This window comes from Idiotropiscis lumnitzeri, chromosome 13 (genome assembly GCF_059441095.1).
Source record: "Idiotropiscis lumnitzeri isolate Australia: NSW breed Sydney's pygmy pipehorse chromosome 13, RoL_Ilum_1.0, whole genome shotgun sequence".
Classification (NCBI taxonomy): Eukaryota; Metazoa; Chordata; class Actinopteri; order Syngnathiformes; family Syngnathidae; genus Idiotropiscis; species Idiotropiscis lumnitzeri.
Window position 1 is genome coordinate 14,866,854 of NC_142403.1, and position 15,216 is coordinate 14,882,069.

General features: G+C 41.3%; 2 protein-coding genes across 2 annotated transcripts; both read left to right on the forward strand.

The window, feature by feature from the left end:
* Positions 1–923: 923 nt before the first annotated feature.
* Positions 924–10,626, forward strand: acot11b (acyl-CoA thioesterase 11b). The gene is made up of 16 exons (XM_088312571.1): positions 924–1,094; positions 2,349–2,532; positions 3,608–3,677; positions 3,941–4,001; positions 4,109–4,210; positions 5,061–5,196; positions 5,324–5,477; positions 5,819–5,938; positions 6,295–6,433; positions 6,706–6,761; positions 8,113–8,179; positions 8,493–8,576; positions 8,694–8,827; positions 9,022–9,153; positions 9,342–9,468; positions 10,000–10,626. The coding sequence occupies exons 2-16, from the start codon at positions 2,358–2,360 to the stop codon at positions 10,192–10,194; spliced, it is 1,752 nt and encodes a 583-aa protein (XP_088168697.1). The 5' UTR covers positions 924–1,094; positions 2,349–2,357; the 3' UTR covers positions 10,195–10,626.
* An 899-nt stretch (positions 10,627–11,525) lies between these two features.
* On the forward strand, positions 11,526–15,200 carry fpgt (fucose-1-phosphate guanylyltransferase). Its single transcript, XM_088312572.1, has 4 exons — positions 11,526–11,675; positions 11,993–12,160; positions 12,322–12,414; positions 13,292–15,200. The coding sequence occupies exons 1-4, from the start codon at positions 11,594–11,596 to the stop codon at positions 14,677–14,679; spliced, it is 1,731 nt and encodes a 576-aa protein (XP_088168698.1). The 5' UTR covers positions 11,526–11,593; the 3' UTR covers positions 14,680–15,200.
* Positions 15,201–15,216: the final 16 nt, after the last annotated feature.

Here is a 15,216-nt window from a genome sequence, read left to right on the forward strand (position 1 = left end):
GCGCGTGGGATTGTATTTAAGGTCGACCTCCCTGTGCTCATTTTTAGCAAGAACGTCATTTTGTAACAAGATTATTTTATTTGACAAACTTCACTAATTTAACACTCATACTACATAAGTAAGAACCACAGGCAACAAAAGCGAGCACACCCCGAAGTGAAACGGCCCAAACCAAAGAATGTGGCAAGTATCAAGCCTGTGTGTGGCCAGCAATATTTTACACTGCTTTGGCACTTTTGGACATACATAATAAAAATAATAAATTTACTATCCCCATTAAAACAACAAAAACTAAACAACAAAAATGAGTTCACCCCTAGGTGGGAAAAAAAAAAATCTAAATTCTGTTCCAAATGTCAATGCTGTATGTGGCCACTATTATTTTCAAACACTTCCTAACGATCTTGGACATGGAATTCTCCAAAGCGTCATTCTAAATTTACAGTGCCCTTAAAATAACTCAACATTCCTCCATTAATATAAATGGAGACAAATGTGAGCATTTGCTCGCACTGCCTGAAGCCTTTTGGGCAAGGGAGTTTACAGATTAATGTCTAAACTGATAGCAACAAAAGTGAGTACACCCCAAAGTGAAACTGTCGAAACCAATATGTCGTTATTATTTTTCCAGTACTGTTGTAACCCTTACAAATGGACGTTAATATTTTGGGTTTTTTTTACCTTCATAATTAAGTACATCTGTACTTTTCGTCTTTTTCTTAACTTTTATTTCTACTTTCCTTTTTTTGCACCGTTATCTCTGCTTCAGAGTCAGGTTTTGCTACCACTCCTGAATATATTTTGCAAGTGTCCATGTTTCAAAAATAAAAAAAATTTTCATCTAAAAAAATATATTTGTAAAGTTCCACCTTAAAACTTGCTGCGCGCTGGCCTGGATCCCCCCCCCTCCTCTCTCTCCCCCCCTCCCCTCGAGTGGCGAGTGTGATTTCGAGTGTGTGTGTTGTTATTTAAGAATGGGGAAATGAAAAAGAACCCCCTTCCGGGTTGCCGTTTGCTTTTTCCTACCCGCTTTTCCACACTTTTGAAGGACCGTCAACTCACCTTCCAAAGCCAAAGTCCCTCTTTCAATATCGGTAAGTGTCTTTTAACTTCTCTCCGGAGTTAAACATACCCTCAAGCTTCGAGTGTTTACAAAGTTAAACACCTTAATACAATTCATGAAAGGTCATTGCAAGGATAACACAAAATTCAAGACCTCGTCGTTGCATCTTATTGCAACTAATCTTGTGTCGCAGCTCTGGAATTTTGGAAAGAGAACATCACAAGTGCCAACATGCAAATGAGAATTTAGGAATGAAATGCCTTTGGATTGTGACGCAGGATCGTTAGTTTTTAATCAGCTATTGCAAACTTTTGTATTGAAAGGACACATTTTAGGTCATGTTATTAGTTGATGAGGTGAAAATGTAGTTCACTAGCAATTTTGGTCTAATTTAATGACAAAAACATCAACAAAATGTCAATCAAATACATCATACTCAGCAGAGATTCTGATTATTAAATGTTTAATTTGTGGAGATTGCTCCAAACGTGTTTTCCATCGCTAAAATGATTTTATTTACATGGATCAGAACTATTGATTCTGAGAACCCAGATTAGATTCACATGGCAACATATAGATGCTGCAATCAAAGTGGAGAAAAAAAACGTTTTTAAAATAGTCTAATTTCGCTTATAGGTAATGCAGGTAATTTCTTACAATTGTGTCTTGAACAACCACCACTAATGTAAAATGTGTAAAATGGTTTATTTTAACAAAGAAAAGCTCATTATCTATTTTAATGTTATTTATAATTATGATGTACGTCATTGTGTGCCCTGCAATTGGCTGGCAACCAGTTCAGGGTGTACCTGAAGATAGGTGGGATAGGCTCTAGCACCCCCCCGCCGCGACGCTTGTGTGGAGAAGCGGATAAGATAATGGATGGATGGATTTATAAATATGATATTATAACAATGAGAGCATTATTATATCTGTCTACATGTGTTGCGCCACTATTCTTGTTCAAATATCCGTTACTTAAGGCGTTATAATACTGCAACTCCTACACTACTTGTTAGTCCATCCATGGCATTTTGCATTGTTTGTTAGCTAAATGGGCAAAGCTATGTGGTTGTTTTAATGACATAGCAATGTATAATATTCTCTTTAAGTTTAGTTTGACATTAAACGTTAAAGAATGTTGAAGAATTGTTCACCATCTACCATACTGCTGTTTGTTGTGAAGTGAGTTAAAAGTAAAAAAATTCGGCCATTGACCGTAATTGCAATGTTGCGTTCGCTGACTCAGCTATGACCCACCCACGCGTGTCTCCTGTCTGCGCAGCGGTGAGTCATGATGTCGGAAGAGGGGAAAGGGTCCGGCGTGACGGTGGAGATCGGCGAGGCGTACAGGAACCCCACGGAAGTCACGATGAGTCAGATTGTGCTGCCTTGCCACTCCAATCACTGCGGCGAGCTGAGCGCCGGTCAGCTGCTCAAATGGATGGACTCCACGGCCTGCCTTTCAGGTGGGCAAATCGTAATTAAATTTAGGGCCTCACCGATAATTTATTATTTTTTAAGCCGATTCCAATAGTTGGCAGAATACAATTCCGATAACCGATCAATCTGCTGATTAATTTAATAAAAACATATCATGAATAAAATAACTTATGTTTTGGTCCATTAACGTTTGCCGGTAGAGCGTTTAATTAGTTTTAAATTAGTTTCTTTGTCCTTAAGTATTTGCTCAATTTGCAACCGAGAGAAAAATCAGCAAAAATCATTTGATTTTTGATTTGTTTTTTTGCCGATTTTCCTTTTTGGATTCGGAATGTTGTAATGTGTATGTCTTCTGTTTTAATGTGTAAAATCGACAAAAAAAATTAGAGTTTTTTTTTTTGCCAATTTTAAAAGGGCTAATACAAGCCAATTAATCAGTCGACCACGTGTGCTGTAGTAACCAGCATCTCCAGCTTAATGTCGCGTTCCTAAAACATCCACATTAAAACTGTTAATTGTCCGTATGTGTGAATGGGGACAATTAATGTAGTGAAAAATGGATGAATGCATTTTAAAAAAGCATGAAACTGATAAGACAATGAACAAATGTAACCTATCGCTTTTTTTTTTTTTTTGCACTTTGTACTCCTCCTTCCTGGTATTTTCAGCACGCAGCGGAGCTCAAAATGCAACATCATTCAAGTGTAACTCTAATGCACTCACTTAAAAGGTGCAGGAGTATGCACTGTGAATAAATGAACCGCTTTGGATGAAATGGATTTGAAAAAGTCTCATACATTTTCAATGTAACCTCAGAATGCCCCAAAATAAGATGATTAAAAAAGAAATCTCTCCAATTATGCATACACAATAGAAATTCAACAAAAGATCTATTTTAAATCGAATTAATTAAAAAGACTTTAAATAAAACTGAATACAAAGGTGTGCTACAATAAGTGACAAAACATTCTTCTACAATGCCTCCAAATGTAACCTTTGCGCTGTAAAAAAAAAAAAAAAATTCTTCCACATTGCGATGTTGATTTGAATCCGTGTAATTTTTCAGCTCTTATGATGACCGAAACTAATCTCTCTTCACAGCTGAGCGTCATGCTGGCTGCTCCTGCGTCACCGCGTCTGTCGATGACATCCACTTTGAACACACCATCGGGTAAGAACTGAACCCGTAGCCGATCCAGTCGTTCGCAACTACTGTGCCGTGGCTCCTCAATGGACCGTGGGAAATCATCCAATTTCACTGAACTGGTTTGAAATCTACCCTATGCCAGCAACACTTAGTGACACGCGGGACAATGAAATGACTTCCATACTGTTGTCACATGCTTCGGAGATAAGCTAAGATAAGCAGCCTATCCTATGTTGATAGCATCATCACCGCTCCATGTTGATTGTAAGCGTGTGTGTGTGTTCCAGGGTGGGAAATGTAGTCACCATCATAGCCAAAGTCAATAGAGCCTTCACATCCAGTATGGAGGTTGGTGGTTATTACTGATTTTTTTTTTTTTTTTTTTTTTACAATTGAAAATATTCAAGTTATATCATACCTTAATTTTTTTAATTAGAATTTTTTTTACCATTTAGGTCGGCATAATGGTGACATGCGAGGACCTCTACACTGACACTCACTGGAGGGTTTGTCAAGCCTTCGCCACCTTTGTGGCCAGGAGAACGGAAACGGGCAAGGTATTTGAGGAGATGCGGGCAAAAATATTGAGACATAGACACATGTGTCAGTGAGCGTAACTCGACTCACTGAAAGCAGCAGCTGAGGAACATGTCTTCAAAAAAGAGGCCTCAAAATGTTTTGTGCCACTCCCAGTTGAAGTATACTGTCAAACTAAACCTAAAATAAATTTAAAAAAATGTGTTCAAAACAACCTCATACTGTAGCTTTGCCTTAAAGGTCTATTCAGCATAATGCTAACAAGCAATTATAACCCTTTAAGTAAGTATATGTAGACATACAATAAAGCAATACTCTCAAGCATATATTCTTTATCCTCTGCAAAGGATGACTACTATTACTGCAGCTCACTGAGAGCAGTTATGATCGTCACTATGCCTTTGTTTCCCTGACCGCAGGTTGCCAAAACCAGAAGCAGCACAATGTCCATTGAATGAAGCGAAAAAAAATACGTTACAAAAACGGTTTAATCATTTGCTTATCTAATTCGTTCAAGTATAATATGACAAAAGGGCATTTTTTATTAGGTTTATAAAACTAGAATGGATTACCGTAATAGCATTTCCATTTATTTTATGTGGAAAAGATGATTGAAAGTCAAGTGTTTTGTGTTATGAGTGTGGCCAAAAATTTTTTATTTGTATCTCAAGGCAGATATTTCAATCAACAATGCACATGTTACAGTAGTTCTGTTTAATTGACAAAGGGGAAGGAAATCCAACCTTGTAATTGGTTCTGACACCCTGAAAAGTTGCAGAACCCCTCCTGAGTCGACGCATGTCCCAACACTTTTATCCATCACATGTACCTGTCGCTGGCCCCGAGTCCCGTTCAAATGTGCCATTACAGGTGCAACTGAAGCAGCTGAGCCCTCAAACACAAATGGAGCAGATGGAGTACAGCCTGGCAGCAGAGCGGAGGAGGATGAGGCTCATTCACGCCGAGATCATCACAGATCTGCTGAGCAGCAGCACGGCGCAACTGGGTATACACCCCCCCTCCCAATTTGCTTGCATCGGCAATAAAGGCATTCCATTGTATTCTTTGAGGTTTCCCAACGTGCCGCTTGGCCATTAATCTTCACCTGCTGGAATGTTGTTCTTTTGCCACAGGAGAATTCCAAGAGTACCAGGACGCCGTGCCGGCCGAGCGCACTCGAGTGGAGAGTGTGGAGCTGGTGCTGCCGCCCCATGCCAACCATCAAGTCAGCACCTTCGGAGGCCAGATCATGGCTTGGATGGAAAATGTAGCCACTATTTCGGCTAGGTACTGTATATGCGGATTAAACCTCGATTTAACGCTTGATGAAATTTTGTATGTGAGAGAGAGAGAGAGGCGGGGGGGGTGGAGGGAGAGAGGGAGCCCTCTTTTAAAATCGTATATGGTTTAACTTCTAAACATATTCAAGCTGTTTATTTATCACTCCCCCTGAAGTTCCTTAACTCATTTACTACCATTGACGGCTAAAGACGTCAAAGATCCATTTCTTTTTTAACATTTTTTTTATTTTTATTTTTTACTCTCCTGGCAGCGAATGAGTTAAAACTGACGAGGAGTTTATATTATGGTTTTTAATTGATAATTGTCTCTCTCCTCGTCAATAATAGCCGCTTGTGTAACGCCCATCCCACTTTGAGGAGCATTGACATGTTCCATTTCCGCGGCCCATCTCACATCGGTGACCGACTGGTACTAAAGTCCATCGTGAACAACGCCTTCAAGCACAGGTCAGTCTCTCCCCAATATGACGTCACAATAAACCTTTTCACAATGACGTCACCTGTACTTCGGGATGGCAGTAGCTCCGATGACACTACTTAAAACAAACCCTGACCGAGGTGGCGCGATTGAGAAAATGGCTAGGAAAATTATTTCAGCGTTGTTTACTTTCAGAAAAAGCCTACTAGAGCATCCAAACTTTTTTGGGGGTAAATCGCTTGAATTTGATTGGTTAATATTCAACACAGCCACTTTCCCAGTTAAAAGAGTGTGTGCACACCTTTGCGACCACTTTATCTCAGTTACTTTGACTTCCCTTCTCGAAAACTTTAATCTCTCTCGTCTCCACTTTCTTATGTTGCAGCATGGAGGTTGGAGTGTGTGCTGAGGCCTACCAGGGTGGAGAGCCTCAGCGTCATATAAATAGTGCCTTTATGACTTTTGAGGTATTGGATGCCGATCGGAAGCCACGCACGCTGCCTCGAATAAGACCTGAGCCTGTGGTGAGTCAGCCATATTGGGTTGTCATGTTGTGAGAAGGACTTACCCGACTTAATCCACCTTTTAAGACCACCACTGTCAGTTAGGATTTTAGAAAGCATCAATATTATACAAACAGCATGCAACTGTGCCAAGTATAAGTTAAAAAACAATAAGTTAATAACGTTTCACGGCACAAATATTACAATTTAGGGTGTAAATGTAGACTAGTGCTTCAGGTAGATGTAAATACATAACTTTGCACCGCCGTGGTTATGCAACTAATGTTTTACAGGACGGCAAACGGCGTTATCAAGAGGCTATTGCAAGGAAGAAGATCCGCCTTGATAGGTGAGTGGAAAAACTCAGCAACCATCTTGGCGGAGGATGTTTTCACAAGAATGAAGTTGAGTCAGTACAGTGGTACCTTGACTTGTGAGTGCTCCCGTTTACGAGTTCTTTGAGATACTAGAGAGACAAAGAGCGACCACATGAGAGAGAAGAGACAGAGACACTGAGAGAGAGAGAGCCTGAGAGAGAGAGAGCATGAGAGAGAGAAAAAGATCTAAGAGAGAGAGAGTTTCTGAGAGTGGGAGAAAAATACACTTTGAGAGTGACAAAGCGAGAGACACAACCCCAGAGAGAAAAAGAAGTGAGAGAGAAAGACAAGCCCTGAGAAAGAAGACAAGAGAAGACAGAGTGAGAGACACGTAGAGAGAGAGAAAATGAGTGCGAGAAAATGAGAGAGAGATGATTTTAGTTATTTATGAGTGGATAATGTAGGACCATTTTGAAACAATATTCGATTGAGACTTAATAAATCATGCTTGAAATGATGGTTATTTATTTATTTTTTAAATAGGGCTGATTTGATCACAAATTTCTATTCAATAATTTGTTCTATTTTCATATGTCGACGGTTTGAATGTTTTCGTAACATCTTCATCATATAACAGGTGTGGTACTCGTTTGGCCGCCATGTGCATATCTGATGTTGCGCACTGTGGTCCGAGGGATGCTCGGGGAGTTTGTTTGTTCGAGGGAACATTGGTGCACACATAACAGCACGTGAGTCGTCAGCACAGAATGTTACCGCTGAGCAGAGCTCACCAGGCATAATACGCTTATTGTTGCGCTCTCGAGCGGCCGGCCTCCGTTCTAATCGCATATTTATTCAGTCAAATGTTGGAACCACTGCAAGAATGTTTTCATGTTGCTTAGGTCTTGCTTTTGTTTCTGGAATGCAGAGGTGGGCAAACGTGCACACACACGGTCTGGACAGAGAAGTAAAGATACTTAAGCGTGAGAGAATTATTGGTGTTTGAATGTGAGAGTGTTTTTTTTCGGGGGTGAGTTTGTGAGAGGTATTTTGGTGTGTGAGTATTTGGATGAGTGAAAGTTTTTGGTGAGGTGGAACATTTTTGTGGGTGTCGCATTTTATAAGGAGTTTTTGAGAGTTTTTATGGAGCGTGTGGAGGAGGACTTTTTATATGAGTGAAAGTTTTTTTTTTGTCTGTGTGAGAGGATTTTTTGTGAGTGTGAGAGAGACCTATTAAAAGTACTTAAATACGATATTAATTAGAACAAAAGTAACAGCTCAGTAATGTAGCGCTACATACTGTAAGTGTACAATCCAGTATTTGTACTCTGTTACTTCCCGCCACTGCTGGAATTTACAGTAAATGTTTTCTTGTGTCTGCAGGAAATACATCATCTCTTGCAAGCAAAACGAAGTGCCGCTGTCTGTACCCTGGGATCCAAGTAACCAGGTATGAGTCATTCTAAAGACTCCGCTTGTGTGATGTTGTAGATTGCCTCCATATGCCGGCTTTATAATGGCCTGAGGGCCAAATGAAATGCACTGCATAGTTTTATTTATTTATTTTTTTTTTTTTTTAAAGCCCACTCAAGCTCATAAAATGTGCCTTCTTTGTTTCTTGCTAAATTGATTTGTTCTTTTTAGTTTTGGGCTTTTGTTCAAAAAATGCTTTTTTTTTTACTTTTTAAAGTTATTACATAGATGGTTGTGCCTGGATATTTGTATTTGACAACCCGGCTTTCTTGCATCCTTTGCTTCTTCAGATGTACTTGAGCTACAATAATGTCTCTGCTCTGAAACTGATGGGCACCATAAACAACTGGGTGTTGACCTCAGAAAAAAACAAAGTGAGTATTTTGATATTAAAAAAAAAAAAAAAAATATATATATATATATATATATAAAAATAAATAAATAAATAAATTAAATCAGGCTCAACCTGAAGTACCGAATCCTATGTGTAGGTCCGACTGTACACGCTAGAGGAGAACCAGACGCTGTGCTTCAAAGTGGAGATGAACGTGAGCGTCTCGGCCGAGCAGACGTTCCACCTGCTCTCCGATCTCACGAGGAGAAAAGAGTGGGACCGCCATTATCAGTCAGTCACTTGCTGAATTTCTCCACTACAACAAATATTGAAAGACCATGTAGTGTCAAACAATCTGCTTGTATTTAATATCTTTTTTGCGGTGGTCGTTACGTGACCAAAAAAATACATCATTTTAGTCATCATATAATTTTTAAATGAATCAATTATCGGAATTGTATTCTGATGTGTTATGTTTCCTGCAGGGCGTGTGAGGTGATCACGCAGGCAGACGAGGACGACACCATTTATCGTGTTAAGACGCCCTCCATCCGAAAAGGGGGCAAAGGTCAGGACTTTATCTTGCTGGCGTCTTGTAGGAAACCATGTGATGTCAGGTATGTTGGGACACATATCGCGTCATAAAAACCACGGGTCGTTATCGAGCTGATATTGGCCTTATTTCAATCTCATCGTCAGAAAGTCAGAGAGTCTTCTCACAATCCTAAAAACATGATTATCAATGTACTCTTATTTTGCTTGTCACCGATTTAAGAATCGTGTTGTCCTGTTTTGTGTCTTGCAGGGACCCGTATCTGCTCGCGCTACGCTCAGTCACACTGCCCACTCACCCCCCGACTGCCGAATACGACCGGGGAGAGGTTCTCTGCGCCGGCTTCACAATTTGGGAGGACTCCAGCGCTGTCACCAAGGTTCCACATTTGTCAGCCTTTTGCTCACCCACATTTCTGCACAGCTTTGTTAACAACTCGTTTTGCAACTTGTTTGGGCATTTGTCAATGCGCAATGGTGTCCTTCAACTCGCTTGTGCGTTTTTGGGTTTTTTAAAACGCCAGCTGAATCAACTGGGCCTTTTATAACTAGCTTTAAAAAACTAATAAAGTTAAGCTACTTTTCAATCACAAAAGAGTCTTCAAGTGCTTCACAAGCCCACGGTTCATAAAAATAATGAAAAAAACAATGAAAAAAATATTTGTGGGGTAGGAGAGGAGAAGCGGCAGTAAAACAGGCCGAAATCCAGCTCTCACTGGGTAAGGCACTCATTAATGCTCCTTGGCTAGTAGAAAATAGAGATCTCTGTTTTCAAAAATGGTACGTAAAGCTAAAACGTCGTCAGAAAAATCAGTAAGTACCTTATACAGATACAAAATCGACTTAAGTCCAGAAAGAAAATGTTTGTACTTGGTTACTTCTTACCACGATCAAAATGTGTTTGCTTTCAGGTCACCTACTACAATCAGGCCACGCCAGGTGTTCTTCCTTACATCTCGACGGACATTGTTGGACTCTCCTCCTCTTTTTACAGTGCTTTTTCCGCCTGTAGTGACTTCCTTGAGGCCAATAAGGACAGCTTGGCCACTTCAACGCCGCTGGCCAAAAATGCAGCGAATACGCCTTCTCTCCAAAAGGAGCCGTAGTACCGAATTGTCTCTTTTTCTTTTAGATTGTGTTTCGGAAATACACGTGTGTGACAGTGGCACTTTGTTTTTACGGTTTTTACTTTTTGGGCATTTGTTGTAAAGGGCCAAGGAAGTGCAGCGTGTGCGTCGTCAAACCTGGTACTCGTTTCAAAGGCATAGGATATTACGCAAGATTGCGCAAGGATCGTTAGCCTCTTATGGTTTTGTCAAAACTGACTGGAATTCTGGAAAAATGAAATTGTGCAATAATTAATATAATATTTTCCTATGACATTTTATTTTTCTGGCAAGTGCTGTAATTACTGCTTGTGATTGTTATTGTTATTTTTATGTTTGCATTGGTAGTTTATGCATGACTTGACGTAACATAAGTAGCTCTCTTGAGATGCTGCGTTAATACAACTGCAACAATAAACATTAGACAAGTTGGACTGTTGTCGTATTTGCCCAATTTTTGTTGTGTGCTCCGAAACAATAAGTGTGAGTGAAAAACATTCACATATAAACATGATTTATAAAGTGAAATATGATTGATTATGAAATGATGGTTTAAATAAAACGAACTGTTTAAAAGGATGAAATAATTCTCTTTAGATTTATTTTTTTATTATGATTTTTTTATTGTAAAAAAATTACATTTCAAATGACCAATTATTTAATTAACGCAAATCCTATTCTGGCTCTTGCGGTCTCCCGAGAGGCGCAATCAGGTGCTTAGTTGGCTTTGTCTTGGGTGGGCTTCACACAGCAGAAGCATGAAGCCACATGCCTCTCACCTTTTACAAATCTTTGCAATGGGATCATACCAAGTCTGAAACAGAGGCGATACACAAAAGGCGCTCTGGAAAGTAGATTTACCCTTGTCACTTGTGTGGCGTGCCGGGTTCCCTCTGATCTATTTTAGGAATTTGGGTGCCTTTGCTCGGCATCCTGCATCTGTCTGTCGCAACTGGCCGGGTCACTTCACATCACAGTACAGTATGCACTGGTACCTTGACGTTAATTGTTTTTTATTTTATTCATTTACAGGGTAAGACAAAAATGTTGATAGCAATAATATGTGCCCACCGTACAACATTCTGATTCATATTGTGTTTGAGGAATTAGAATAAAGTGGATTATTCCAGTTGTTGAGCTGCTATTTTAGCCTTATACCTTTTTTGGGGTTGGGGTATTTATATTAATTTAAAAATTGACATAGTTAAATAGTCAAAAAATTCACAGTAATTAAATAATTTTACGCAAGCCATTTCCGCTAATTATTTTATTCAACGTTTGGGTTTAAGAAGCTCGCGGCGTAGTGCGGTCACGTGACAAAGTACGCGGAAGTAAAACCGGAATTAGTCACCGTACAGAAGTCCGGGCTTGATTTCAAGCTACTTTTTACACATACGAGATGGACAACATTAATCGAAACTGTTCCCAAAAGTTGCAAATGGCAACTAAAGAAAAACTGAGAAAATTCAACGGTTTGCGCGGTAAGTTTTCCACGAGCTCCCTTCCACGAATGTACAAGTGTGTTTTAGATACAGTGCTGTTAAACTTGTTTCCATCGCGGCGGTATATCGTTGAAAGTTTGTCAATCTACGGGCTCGTGTTTTTTGTTGCTGTTTACTTTTTTTTTCAATACCACACAAAAAGAAGAAAAAAAAAGACCGATATTGTAAATTCTCACAGGTGCGCAAGTGCATATCTTGGCTCTACCAACCCAACCCATTATCAATAAATAAATCTTCCGAGTGAGTTTGACACGTGATTTAGAACAATAACATTGTTCCTTGTGATCCACCTGAAGGTCGAGAGGTTGCATGCGATGAATTTTGGGACGTGGTGGTCGTGACCGCTGCGGATGAGAGGCAGAAAGACGCCTACGAGCTTCAGATTAAGGAAAAAGTGGACCGGAAAGAGCTACCGCTTGGTGTTCACTACAAGGTCTTCTCGGATCCACCTGGATGTAAAATAGGTGTGTATTCAATTGATGAGTGTTTTTAGTTGATGCTCACGCCAGTCTTCAGTAGGTTTAAGAATAAACGTTAAAACTTGTTTGGCTGGCAATCCAGTTGGCCTACAAGTAGATTGTTTTGATTCGTTTTTGTACTAAATTGAATGTACGCTTACTTTTAGGCAACGGCGGCTCCACTCTTTATGCTCTGCAACACCTCAGTGACATCTATGGCAAGAATCTTTGCAAGATGAGAGTCATCCTGATCCATGCAGGTTGGAGATAAATCCAGTGGTGTAACTATACGGTGTTGAAACTGACAATCGTGATCGTCTAAACCAGGCGTGGGCAAATTACGGCCCGGGGGCCACATGCGGCCCGTTAAATGTTTTAATCTGGCCCGCCAAACTTGAAAAAAATGAAATGAATAAACGTTGTTAATGTTTTATTTTCTAAATACTGTGGTGTGTCAAAGACAGATATCATGTTGGAATGCTTTTGTTCATTTCCATTTAAAATTAAATGTATTTTATTTTCTCTGATGAGGTCAAGTTACCAAAACACTCCATCCATCTGTTCCTGGTCCGGCCCCTCTGTCAAATTTTAGAACCCATTGTGGCCCACCAATCCAAAAGTTTGCCCACCCCTGTTCTAAATGATCAAAGATGTAACCTCCCATCCATCCAAAATCGAGATTGGCGCTAAATTTCTTTGGCAAGCCTCATCCAATTATTTTTCTCTTGACAGTCGTTCGACCGGATTTGAACTAAACTGCAGCTACCTCAAAGGCTAGTTCGACTACTGTATGTGAGGAGAGAGGACCAGAGGAGAGGAGACATGACTAGCCATAGAAAATATGCCTAAAATTTCAGACCCCCCAAGCTTATTAGGGTCACTGATATTGAAGCATTTCGGCTGCCTGGTTGAGAATTGAGACGGAGATCTCTTGTGAAAAAAACCCCAAAACATCCCCATATCATGGGCACTGAACCATGATTCCGAAATCGAGATACAAACTCGAGTCTTAACGTATCGTTGCAGTCTCTGAAGGTCCACGTTCCAAAATGCACGGCCCGCCACTGGATTAGTCATGACTAATGACTCTTACCCGCAAGATAGTGAACTGTTTTTGATCCTTAAATGTTCACCCAGGTGGCTCGAGTCAGCGCCTGCCCAGTGCTAGCGCGCTCGGGAAGATTTTCACCGCCGTGCCGCTGGGCGCGCCCCTCTACCAGATGCTGGAGCTCAAGCTGGCCATGTATGTGGATTTCCCCTCTCGCATGAAGCCCGGCGTGCTGGTGACCTGCGCGGACGACATTGAGCTCTACAGTATCGCCGCGGATGAGCGCGTCGCGTTCGACAAGCCGGGCTTTACCGCTTTAGCCCACCCCTCGCCGCTGTCCATCGGCACCACCCACGGGGTGTTTGTTTTGAAGCCGCGTGAGGACACCGAATGGTCGGAAATGGAGAACAGAAGCTGCTTGCGCTTTCTTCACAAACCAAGCGTCGATACCATGCGAGACATGGGTGCCATTTGTCAAAGAAGAAGCGATTCTGACGCCGAGTTTGTGTACACGGACAGTACCTACTATGTGGACTTTGATACGTCGCAGCATCTCCTCGGTGTGCTCAAAGGGGTCGGACTGTTGGAGTGCGAGATCGACGCGTACGGTGATTTCCTTCAAGCGTTAGGCCCGCGGGCCTCCATAGAATATACCCACAACACGGCAAACGTCACCAAAGAGGACGACGGTCTGGTGGAAATTCGCCAGAAGATTTTCCGTCTCCTGCAGGGTACGCCCCTAAACGTGATCCTACTGAATAACTCCAAGTTTTATCACATCGGGACCACGGCGGAATATCTTTTCCACCTGACCAGGGATGAGGCCCTGTCGAGCGAGTTGGGTCTCCTGTTTTCTGCCTTCAGTGTGCACCCGAACGAAAAGGCAGATGCGGCATCCTGCGTGATGCACAGCATCCTAAGACCGAGTTGCTCCGTGGGGGCCGGATCCGTGGTGGAGTACTCCAGACTGGGCGAGGGAGTTTCCGTAGGTCGGAATGCAGTGGTCAGCAACTGCTGGGTCAGTTCTGGTGCATCGGTGCCCGATGGGGTCTTTATGCATTCGCTGTGCGTGACCCAGCGGGACAAAACTGGCTTCGTCACCGTCGCCTTCGGAATTAACGACGACTTGAAACGCTGCGTAAAAGCTTCGGAGTCGATGGAAGCTTTGACTCTTTTTGGTGTGACTCTTGAAGCCTGCGTGTCCTTCTGGGGACTGGACTCCCGTGACTTAAGATTCTCCGGTGACGTGTCCAGCTGTAGTTTGTGGAGCGTTTGTTTATTTCCTGTTTGCGAGGACCAAGAACGCTCATTCTCTGTATCGCTCAACATGTTGCACGCAGTCCTGGGGCGACGTGCCTTCACCTTACCCAAAGATATAAAACTGATATCCATGCACGGAGCGTTGCAGTGTAAAAACCTGCAGGAGATGCTGAACTTCAGGAAGGGACTCTATCATGACATCACACAGAGCTCATGAAACATATTTTTAATACTTATCCTATTGTCATGGCTTTCTCTCCCTCTTAATCACTCTGACTGGACAAGAATCTCCACCTGATCTTTATCCTCAACTCAAAAGCAGTTCTGATTCCAACTCCAAAGCGGTGCACTTCTGCCATCTACACGGTTCTGTTTGTGATTCCAGTGGTTTCCAAGCCTGAATTTGAACAGAAAAGACCCTCCTGAAGCATACATCCAGGGAAAATATTTATGTATTTATATCACATGTGTTGTGATAGCAGAATTATGTGTGTCATTGATGAAAAAAAAAAAGTATATATACAAGGATCTAAATATGATGAGGATGACGAGGTCACGAAAGAAAAACATTACGATTAAAGTGACTGTTTAGCTTGATATTTTTGTTCACACAAAAAGCAAAATTTTTCTCGGGATTTTGGGCAAAGCAGCTGAATTTCTTTGAACTTACTTATGTTCTACTGCTGATTACCAGAGATTGGAAAATTGACTCAAACTTTTTTCCCTGGTGAAAGAAGTTTGTCATTTTGTGGAT

Excerpts from the sequence above, each read along its gene's own strand:
- fpgt (XM_088312572.1), top strand. The coding sequence starts at position 11,594 with ATGGACAACATTAATCGAAACTGTTCCCAAAAGTTGCAAATGGCAACT. Across the intron at positions 11,676-11,992 it reads AAAATTCAACGGTTTGCGCG|GTCGAGAGGTTGCATGCGAT; the intron begins GTAAGTTTTCCA and ends ATCCACCTGAAG. Across the intron at positions 12,161-12,321 it reads TCCACCTGGATGTAAAATAG|GCAACGGCGGCTCCACTCTT; the intron begins GTGTGTATTCAA and ends GCTTACTTTTAG.
- acot11b (XM_088312571.1), top strand. The coding sequence starts at position 2,358 with ATGATGTCGGAAGAGGGGAAAGGGTCCGGCGTGACGGTGGAGATCGGC. Across the intron at positions 6,434-6,705 it reads GAATAAGACCTGAGCCTGTG|GACGGCAAACGGCGTTATCA; the intron begins GTGAGTCAGCCA and ends AATGTTTTACAG. Across the intron at positions 8,828-9,021 it reads GAGTGGGACCGCCATTATCA|GGCGTGTGAGGTGATCACGC; the intron begins GTCAGTCACTTG and ends TGTTTCCTGCAG.